This window comes from Oncorhynchus tshawytscha, linkage group LG14, assembly GCF_018296145.1.
Source record: "Oncorhynchus tshawytscha isolate Ot180627B linkage group LG14, Otsh_v2.0, whole genome shotgun sequence".
NCBI lineage: Eukaryota > Metazoa > Chordata > Actinopteri > Salmoniformes > Salmonidae > Oncorhynchus > Oncorhynchus tshawytscha.
The window spans coordinates 9,270,389-9,281,387 of record NC_056442.1 but is presented as its reverse complement, the minus strand read 5'-3'; the positions used below and the strand labels follow the sequence as shown (position 1 = coordinate 9,281,387).

The 10,999-nt window shown below is 42.0% G+C and overlaps 1 protein-coding gene across 1 annotated transcript; it reads right to left on the bottom strand.

The window, feature by feature from the left end:
• Window positions 1–2,137: 2,137 nt before the first annotated feature.
• On the bottom strand, window positions 2,138–7,436 carry LOC112266490 (gastrula zinc finger protein XlCGF46.1). The gene is made up of 2 exons (XM_024443989.2): window positions 7,151–7,436; window positions 2,138–3,581 (listed from the first exon to the last, which is right to left on the bottom strand). The coding sequence occupies exons 1-2, from the start codon at window positions 7,287–7,289 to the stop codon at window positions 2,311–2,313; spliced, it is 1,410 nt and encodes a 469-aa protein (XP_024299757.1). The 5' UTR covers window positions 7,290–7,436; the 3' UTR covers window positions 2,138–2,310.
• Between the last annotated feature and the right edge of the window lie 3,563 nt (window positions 7,437–10,999).

The following is a 10,999-nucleotide window of genomic DNA, read 5'->3' as shown; positions in this document are numbered from 1 at the left end:
GTCTTGGAGTTCCCACATAAGCCCAAACCAGATGGGATGGCGTATCGCTGCAGAATGCTGTGGTAGCCATGCAGGGAAAGAGTGCCTTGAACTCTAAATAAATCACAGACAGTGTCACCAGAAAAGCACCCCCACACCATCACACATATTATGCAGAGTTACTTTCCTTTCTGTGACCAAACCCTGACTTTTAAATTTCCATCTTCTGATACAGGTTAGTGTTTTTCCCATCATGCATCTTATTCTGGAGGCAGGTCTGCAGAATGGTCACTAGCTAGCACAGCCACAAAGTCATAAAATCTGATTTTAAAGCTAACCTTACATTTTTGTTTTTAATACATTTTTACAATATAGCCAATTCCGACTTTGCAGCTGGCCCATCTAGAGGAAATTGCTCAGTTCTGCCTCAAGGACAATTGTAATCCAAATAAATGTCAACAGAAGAGCTCTCCCAATTTTATTTCTGTTTTAGTCCTGTTCTCTTTCCTTGTGGACTTTATTCATATGTTTCAGCAGCTGAACCTTGCGACTAGAGGTCGACCGATTAATTAGGGCCGATTTCAAGTTTTCATAACAATCGGAAATCGGTGTTTTTGGACACCGATTTGGCCGATTATTATATATATTTTTTTTTTACACCTTTAATCTTTATTTGACTAGGCAAGTCAGTTAAGAACACATTCTTATGTTCAATGACAGCCTAGGAACTGTGGGTTTAACTGCCTCGTACAGGGGCAGAACGGACAGATTTTTACCTTGTCAGCTCAGGGGATTCAATCTTGCAACCTTACAGTTGACTAGTCCAACACTAACCACCTGATTACATTGCACTCCACGAGGAGACTGCCTGTTACGCAAATGCAGTAAGCCAAGGTAAGTTGCTAGCTAGCATTAAAATGATCTTATAAAAAACAATCATAATTACTAGTTAACTACACATGGTTGATGATATTACTAGTTAATCTAGCGTGTCCTGCATTGCATATAATCGATGCGGTGCGTATTTGTGAAAAAGGACTGTTGTTGCTCCAATGTGTACCTAACCATAAACATCAATGCCTTTCTTAAAATCAATACACAGAGTATATATTTTTAAACCTATATATTTAGCTAAAAGAAATCCAGGTTTGCAGGCAATATTAACCAGGTGAAATTGTGTCACTTCTCTTGCGTTCAATGCACGCAGAGTCAGGGTATATGCAACAGTTTGGGCAGCCTGGCTCATTGTGAACTAATTTGCCAGAATTTTACGTAATTATGACATAACATTGAAGGTTGTGCAAAGTAACAGGAATATTTAGACTTATGGATGTCACCCGTTAGACAAAATACGGAACGGTTCCGGCCATATTAATGACCTAAGGCTCGTATTTCTGTGTGTTATTATGTTATAACTAAGTCTATGATTTCATAGAGCAGTCTGACTGAGCGATGGTAGGCAGCAGCAGGCTCGTAAGCGTTCATTCAAACAGCACTTTAGTGCGTTTTGCCAGCAGTTGTTTATGACTTCAAGCCTATCAACTCCCGAGATTAGGCTGTTGTAACCAATGTGAAATGGCTAGCTAGTTAGCGGGGTGCGCGCTAATAGCGTTTCAAACGTCACCCGCTCTGAGACTTGGGAGTAGTTATTCCCCTTGCTCTGCATGGGTAACGCTGCTTCGAGGATGGCTGTTGTCGTTGTGTTCCTGGTTTGAGCCCAGGTAGGGGCGAGGAGAGGGACGGAAGCTATACTGTTACACTGGCAATACTAAAGTGCCTATAAGAACATCCAATAGTCAAAGGTTAATGAAATACAAATGGTAATAGAGAGAAATAGTCCTATAATTCCTACAACCTAAAACTTCTTACCTGGGAATATTGAAGACTCATGTTAAAAGGAACCACCAGCTTTCATATGTTCTCATGTTCTGAGCAAGAACTTAAACGTTAGCTTTCTTACATGGCACATATTGTACTTTTACTTTCTTCTCCAACACTTTGTTTTTGCATTATATAAACCAAATTGAACATGTTTCCTTATTTGAGGCTAAATTGATTTTATTGATCTATTATATTAAGTGAAAATAAGTGTTCATTCAGTATTGTTGTAATTGTCATTATTACAAATAAATGTAAAAAAAAAAAAAAAAAAAAACGTTTAAAAAATGTTCGGCCAATTAATCGGTATCGGCATTTTTTGGTCCTCCAATAATCGGTATCGGCATGAAAAATCATGATCGGCCGACCTCTACTTATGACGGAATCCTAGCCTGAGCAGCAGTCAGTTTGTGCATGGTTAGGTTCCCCTTGACACTAAAGCTTTTCCCACAGCTAAATTGTTTCTCTCTTGTGTGAATCAGTATGAGTCCGTTTGTGCACGTTCAGGTGCCCCTTCTGATAGAAGCTTTTCCCACAGTCACCACAACTAAAGGGTTTCTCTCCTGTGTGAGTAAATTTGTGTTTCTTTAGGGAGTCCTTCAAATTAAAACTTCTCCCACAGTCGACACAGCTAAATGGTTTCTCTCCTGTGTGAGTCAGTTTATGCATGTTTAGGGGCTGCTTGCGATTGAAACTCTTCCCACAGTCACCACAGCTAAATGGTTTCTCTCCTGTGTGAGTCAGTTTATGCATGGTTAGGTGTCCCTTCTGTTTGAAGCTCTTCCCACAGTCACTACAGCTAAATGGTTTCTCTCCTGTGTGAGTCCGAACATGTTCGGTTAGGTTCCTCTTGAGACTGAAGCTTTTCCCACAGTCACCACAACTAAATGATTTCTCCCCTGTGTGAGTCAGTATATGTTGGGTTAGATTCCCCTTGCGATTAAAGCTCTTCCCACAGTCACCACAGCTAAATCGTTTCTCTCCTGTGTGAATCATGTGCTTGGACAGATCTCCTTCTAGTTTGAAGGTCTTTCCAAAATAGGGGCAGGTGCTGGTTTTCCCATCATGACACAGTCTGACATGGGCCTTCAGTTTACAGGTAGAACTGTAGAAATTTTTGCAGAATTGGCATTCACTGGGTTGCTTCTTGGCGAGAGTCACATGCATCTGCAGGTCAGCTTTTAGAGCAAATGTTTCACCACAGTCACAGCAGCGGAGAGTTTTTATAGCTGTGTTGCTGGGTTTGGATCTGTGTTTCTTAAATGGTGGGTTGTGAGTCAATGGTGGGCTGGGATCTAATGTTGGGCTGCTGTCGAGTCCTATTGGGTCACTGCTTTCGGCTGTGCTGTGGCTGGATGCATTGTTTTGATTATTTGGAGGGTTGCATGGAATGTTGAGAGCCTTAAGCGGAGTCACAGTACCAAAAGGTGTGAGATTCATTTGTTTCGGGTCACACCCTCTGTTCTCCAAAGTCTGGATATGAGGAGTCAAGGGGTCCACCTGATCACATTTACTTGTCACACAGGCAGGAGTGAAAGTGGCATTTTTGGTATCAAAGAGCTCTTGAAGCCGTTCTTCCTCCTGACTGATTTGCTCCTCTTCCTCTTTAATCTGTGTGGCTTCAGTGTTCTCCTGTCCCAAACTGAAGCTCCACTCCTGCTCACAATGCTGATGCTCAGGGAGAACCTCCTCTTCAGAGACAGCGAGAGAGACCTGCAAGGAATCTGGAGGGAATGAGAAGGGGGGGGGCTAAGGTTATCCAGTCTTTAGACATCAGGGTTACAGTGAATTTGAATTGAAAGGAGCAATCTGCAGTTCCAACAATAACAAAGCAGGTACCCCGCCACTGTTTTGGTAAAGGGATGAGGCTTGCTAAATGGAACCACTCTCAAATTCGAAGACAGAGCTATGGGTGTAAGGACTGACCAGTTATAATATCAAAATTACAGTTTTAAACATGTTGAGGCTATAAAGTGTTTGTTTACAATTACATTGTTTAGAAACACTGTAATAAAATAAGCTTATATATATATATATATATATATATATATATATATATTTGGGGTTCTGTTGGGATACAAGACATCCATAAATTATATTCAAGAATCCATAGGTATATTATTCATTTTAAAAGGTTATGTACCAATTGCAGATTGACCCTTTAGGTCAGTAAATTCAAGAAGTAAATTGAAATTCCAATTCAAATGATCGAAAATCTAGAATCTATTTCCAATTACTTCTCGATAAACCAAAGAGAAAGCGATTTATTTCAAAAGTTTGTCCATTTATATTTATTTATTTATTATAAATTCAAATCACTTCCAGGTTTTTGTGACAGTCAGGTTTTTCTCCATGCTAGTAAACCACCACCTCTAGAGGTAAACATGTTAAATGATTAAATAGTTACTCTTATGCCTGTGTTTTATAGACTATTTTTTTCTTCTTTATATATCTATAGCACCAGTTTCCACCTCCTTCAAAAACCCCTGCAGCTTCCTCTAGAGGTATTGATGTAAAAAAGTTCAATGCTTTTCATGAAACATGCTCTGCCTAATAGGGCTGTTTTTTCCATGGCAAAAAAAACAAAACACGAAGCAGACAAAATACTTTGGTCCTTTAACAACCTGTTGTATGTCAAATATTGTGTGCTATAGCTTGGAAAATACAGAAATGTGAATCTGGATGAAAATATAATGATGCGTTTGTTTCTAACATGTTGTTTACATTAGGTCGGTTTTCATGAAGAAGTTTTAAAGCCGATCCGCATTTTGGTTCTTGCCAAGACACTAACGAGAAAAGAAAATTGTCACGCCACCTATAGCACCACCCTCGGGTACTTCATAATCTTCTCTAGGGTTGTATCATATACTATTGTTGTTGTAATATCTCTACGTTCATCAATTTGACTTAGTGTCTTCAGCTAAAACAATCTGCTGTGCCCGCTGCGGGAGCGTGATCCACCTGCAAGTTCCCCTCAGGAGTGTGTGTCGGAGGTGCCATGTGTGTGCTGCGACTTCTGCCAGCACTGCACCCACTGCTGTTGTGTGCTGTGAGACCCAGAGGGGGTGGTGGAGCTGGACTTTTAATGCGATATGTGTGACAATATAGGAATGGAGGTCGAGATTTGGTTGTTGTTTTGTTTGCTTTTATGTATATATTTATGAATCTACTATCTATATATTTATTCATCCCATGTCGTGTTTTTCCTTCACTGAGATTGATTACAAGTGTATCACTGCAACACCAACACAGTGTTTTACTGTTCATGTCAGTGCACATCACTGAAATTAATGTTTTATTTAATGTCTGTCATTCAAATTCCTATATATTTTAGCATTAAACTAGTATCTACTTTGTCAAAACATAAGATACATTGGTAAATAAGTAAAATAAGCCATTATTTGGTTCCAACACTGAAAAAGATGTTGGTGAGGTCAGTCAGTCAACAGGAGAGCGCAGCAGGGTGGACAGGTCAGGAAATGTTTTTAAACCAAAAAGCAAACCAACTAGCCAGTTTTCTATTAAACGCTTAGGAGAAGAGAGCTAAACTCAGCAACAAAAAAGAAATGTCCCTTTTTCAGGACCCAGTCTTTCAAAGATAATTCTAAAAATCCAAATAACTTCACAGATCTTCATTGTAAAAGGTTTAAACACTGTTTCCCATGCTTGTCAATGAACCATAACCAATTAATGAACATGCACCTGTGGAACAGTCGTTAAGACACTAACAGTTTACAGACGGTAGACAATTAAGGTCACAGTTATGAAAACTTAGAACCCAAGAGAGGCCTTTCTATTGACTCTGAAAAACACCAAAAGAAAGATGCCCAGGCTCCCTGTGTGAACGGGCCTTAGGAATGCTGCAAGGACACATGAGGACTGCAGATGTGGCCAGGGCAATAAATTGCAATGTCCGTACTGTGAGACGCCTAAGACAGTGCTACAGGGAGACAGGACGGACAGGTGATCATTCTCGCAGTGGCAGAACACGTGTAAAAACACCTGCACAGGATCGGTACATCTGAACATCACACCTGCGGGACAGGTACAGGATGGCAACAACTGCCCGAGTTACACCAAGGACACACAATCCTTCCATCAGTGCTCAGACTGTTCCCAATAGGCTGAGAGAGGCTGGACTGAGGGCTTGTAGGCCTGTTGTAAGGCAGGTCCTCACCAGACATCACCGGCAACAACGTCGCCTATGGGCACAAACCCACCGTCGCTGGACCAGACAGGACTGGCAAAAAGTGTTCTACACTGACGAGTCACGGTTTTGTCTCACCAGGGGTGATGGTCGGATTTGCGTTTATCGTCGAAGGAATGAGCGTTACACCGAGGCCTGTACTCTGGAGCGGAATCGTTTTGGAGGTGGAGGGTCCGTCATGGTCTGGGGCGGCGTGTCACAGCATCATCGGACTGAGCTTGTTGTCATTGCAGGCAATCTCAACGCTGTGCGTTACAGGGAAGACATCCTCCTCCCTCAAGTGGTGCTCTTCCTGCAGACTCATACTGACATGACCCTCCAGCATGACAATGCCACCAGCCATACTGCTCGTTCTGTGTGTGATTTCCTGCAAGACAGGAATGTTAGTGTTCTGCCATGGCCAGCGAAGAGCCCAGATCTCAATCCCATTGAGCACGTCTGGGCCTGTTGGATCGGGGAGTGGGGCTAGGGCCATTCCCCTCATAAATGTCCGGGAACTTGCAGGTGCCTTGGTGGAAAAGTGGGGAACATCTCACAGCATAAACTGGCAAATCTGGTGCAGTCCATGGGGAGGAGATGCACTGCAGTACTTAATGCAGCTGGTGGCCACACCAGATTCTGACTGTTACTTTTGATTTTACCCCCCCTTTGTTCAGGGACACATTATTCCATTTCTGTTAGTCACATGTCTGTGGAACTTGTTCAGTTTGTCTCAGTTGTTCAATCTTATGTTCATACAAATATTTACACATGTTAAGTTTGCTGAAAATAAACGCAGTTGACAGTGAGAGGATGTTTCTTTTTTTTTGCTGAGTTTAAGTCTATTTTTTTAACACAATTAAATGGATATAATAAGGTGGTCACTAACTGGGGACCAAATGCCGATTACATTTTAATTTTGCTAAACCACATCAAAATACCCGATAATAGTAACTAGTATTTCCAAAGAAATGTCAAACATGCTAAATGCTAACGTTAACCATTAGCTAACATGTTTACGACACCAATAATCACAAAACATTGGCGGCTTAATAACACTGTTGAAAATAATACATTTCTAAACACGGTCGTGTTGTACATACGAACCTATCCGCAGCAGTCTCCGTAGACGATCATTTTCCTCTTGGTACTCAGCTACCGTTTTCTCAACTGCCCCAAAAATGTCGACAGCAGCAGCCATTACACGCTCATTTAAAAACTCACGCAGCAACTGTAGTTGAGACATTTTCAATCGATTGAGAGTTGAAGATTCAACGAATATGGCTTTGTCCACGTAAAAAGGATATTGATCACAAACAAAACAAAATCCGCTCCAAAGATGATATACTGAATCAACGCTACAAGCGACTCGCCAGCAACAATAAAACAAGTATTTCCGGGTCACGGAAGTTCGGAAATGTCCATTTGCATTACATTTGGGTTTTTAAACCATTATTCCAAGGTCAAATAAATGTCCCCAATGCAATACACTGTATACATGAAATACATATTGGCTTATAGAGAAAAAAATATTCTAGGTGCCAAAGTAGAAGTGGGGTTGGGATCACCCACTAGGGTCTGTAAAATCTAAAGTACCAGTACTGTATATATGGTGTTATTTCATGAGGGGCTGAGGTCTATGTGCCCAGCAACACTTTCTATTCCACCCTCTCCATTGGTCCAAATGCAATACACAACACACCTATAAATCACATATTGGTTTATTAGAGAAAAAAAAACATTCTAGGTGCCAAAATAAAAGTGTGGTTGGGATTACTCACTAGGGACTGTAGAATCTATATATGGTGTTATTTCATGGGGGACTGAAGTCTAACTTACTTGATTTATTCCTGTTTGGGCCAGAACACTGCATCTCCAACATTTATTTATTTATTTGGGGTAACAGACATATACAACTAAATGTACAATGTGGACCCAGAGGATGTCACTCAATAGTATTAATTAAAACGCTTGTTTCCAAAGTGGTCCTCATTTGAACACGATATTGATATTTATTATATTCACCATGAGGAACATGATCATGTTTTATGGAAGTAATAAAATATACTGCTTATAATGTATCTAGCAACATACATAAAAATAATGCATTTATTTTTCTTCCTTTAGGAACCTAAATGTCACTTTTGCTTCATTGCCATCAGTACTAAATATATCACATCATTACTTAATGAGATCCATGTGTTAGTAAAGCTATAAAGCTTGTATACTTTATTGTGCATATGTTCCATAATTTTTGCCTGTATTATTCATTTTACACAGTTTACAGGACATCTTATTTTGAAGGATTAAAGAAATGTGACCTGTAAGTGCCTTGTAACTCTTGTTGCATTGAAATGAATGTCAAACCACCATAGAGATAGATAGAGGACTCATCATTTATCTGTGCCATTGTGGCATCTGTGACAGCATGGGCAGTGCCATTGAGGCTAATACCCATAGGAATACCCACTCAGTTGAGTACTTTGACTACTTTAAAATGGCGGAAGCATGGCGGAAGCCTTCAATGGCGCTGCCCATGCTTAAACGGCCTTCTGGCCGCCTCTGAGAATAGTATTGAAATATGACTCTGTGACGAGGTTAATCAATAAGTGCATAGAGGATGTTGTTCCCACTGTGACAATTAGAACTTATCCAAACCAAAAACTGTGGATAGGTGGTAGCATTCGAGCAAAACTGAAAGCGAGAATCACCGCATTTAACCATGGCAAGGTGACTGGGAACATGGACATATACTGTACAAACAGACTAGCTCTGACTTACGTAAGGCAATCAAAGAGGCAAAGCGACAGTATAGGGACAAAGTGAAGTCGCAATTCAACTGCTCAAACATGAGATTTACACTATATTTCCACAAAAGTATGTGGACACCCCTTCAAATATACTCGGCCCTGTCTCAGGATGGTAAGTTGGTGGTTGAAGATATCCCTCTAGTGGTGTGGGGGCTGTGCTTTGGTAAAGTGGGTGGGGTTATATCCTTCCTGTTTGGCCCTGTCCGGGGGTGTCCTTGGATGGGTCCACAGTGTCTTCTGACCCCTCCTGTCTCAGCCTCCAGTATTTATGCTGCAGTAGTTTATGTGTCGGGGGGCTAGGGTCAGTTTGTTATATCTGGAGTACTTCTCCTGTCCTATTCGGTGTCCTGTGTGAATCTAAGTGTGCGTTCTCTAATTCTCTCCTTCTCTCTCTCGGAGGACCTGAGCCCCAGGACCATGCCCCAGGATTACCTGACATGATGACTCCTTGCTGTCCCCAGTCCACCTGGCCGTGCTGCTGCTCCAGTTTCAACTGTTCTGCCTTCTTATTATACGAACATGCTGGTCATTTATGAACATTTGAACATCTTGGCCATGTTCTGTTATAATCTCCACCCGGCACAGCCAGAAGAGGACTGGCCACCCCACATATGCTCTCTCTAATTCTCTCTTTTTTTCTCTCTCTCGGAGGACCTGAGCCCTAGGACCATGCCCCAGGACTACCTGACATGATGACTCTGCTGTCCCCAGTCCATCTGACCGTGCTGCTGCTCCAGTTTCAACTGTTCTGCCTTATTATTATACGACCATGCTGGTCATTTATGAACATTTGAACATCTTGGCCATGTTCTGTTATAATCTCCACCCGGCACAGCCAGAAGAGGACTGGCCACCCCACATATGCTCTCTCTAATTCTCTCTTTTTTCTCTCTCTCGGAGGACCTGAGCCCTAGGACCATGCCCCAGGACTACCTGACATGATGACTCCTTGCTGTCCCCAGTCCATCTGACCGTGCTGCTGCTCCAGTTTCAACTGTTCTGCCTTATTATTATACGACCATGCTGGTCATTTATGAACATTTGAACATCTTGGCCATGTTCTGTTATAATCTCCACCCGGCACAGCCAGAAGAGGACTGGCCACCCCACATAGCCTGGTTCCTCTCTAGGTTTCTTCCTAGGTTTTGGCCTTTCTAGGGAGTTTTTCCTAGCCACCGTGCTTCTACACCTGCATTGCTTGCTGTTTGAGGTTTTAGGCTGGGTTTCTGTACAGCACTTTGAGATATCAGCTGATGTACGAAGGGCTATATAAATAAATTTGATTTGATTTGATTTTGAAATGAGTGGATTCGGCTATTTCAGCAACAGCTGTTGCTGACAGGTGTATAAAATCGAGCACACATCCATGCAATCTCCATAGACAAACATTGGCAGTAGAATGGCCTTACTGAAGAGCTCAGTGAATTTTCAACTTGGCACAATAATAGGATGCCACCTTTCCAACAAGTCTGTTCATCAAATTTCTGCCCTGCTAGAGCTGCCTCGGTCAACAGTGTGACAATTCCCCCGTGCACAAAGCAAGGACCATACAGAAATGGTTTGTCAAGATCAGTGTAGAAGAACTTGAGTGGCCTGCACAGATCTTTGACCTAAAACCTATCAAACATCTTTGGGATGAATTGGAAAGCCGACTGCGAGCCAAGCCTAACATCAGTGCCTGACCTCACTAATAATCTTGTGGCTGAATGGAAGCAAGTCCCAGCTGCAATGTTCCAATATCTAGTAGAAAGCTTTCCCAGAATAAGGGGGACATAATCAATCTTAATGCCCATAATTTTGGAATTAGATGTTCGATGAGCAGGTGTCCACATACTTTTGGTCAGGTAGTGTATGTGGCAGGGACTCCAGACAAATATGGATCATAAACGTAAAGCCAACCATGTCGCGGACAGACGCCTTGTTCCCAGATAGGCTAAACATCTTCTTTGTCCACTTCGAGGAAAACATTGAGCCTCCGAACGCCGGCCCCCTCCGCTCATGAGGACTGCGTGCTCTTGTTCTCTGTAGCCGACGCGAGTAAGTTATTTAAGCGTGTTAACCCTTGCAAGGCTGCCGGCCCAGACGGCATCACAAATCGCGTACTCAGAACATGTGCAGACCAGGTGGCTGGATGTTTACGGACATA

Bases quoted from the DNA above. Each gene is read 5' to 3' on its own strand.
- LOC112266490 (XM_024443989.2), bottom strand. From the start codon at position 7,289: ATGTCTCAACTACAGTTGCTGCGTGAGTTTTTAAATGAGCGTGTAATG. The intron at 3,582-7,150 runs GTTCGTATGTAC...CATTCCCTCCAG, and splicing joins ACGGAGACTGCTGCGGATAG to ATTCCTTGCAGGTCTCTCTC.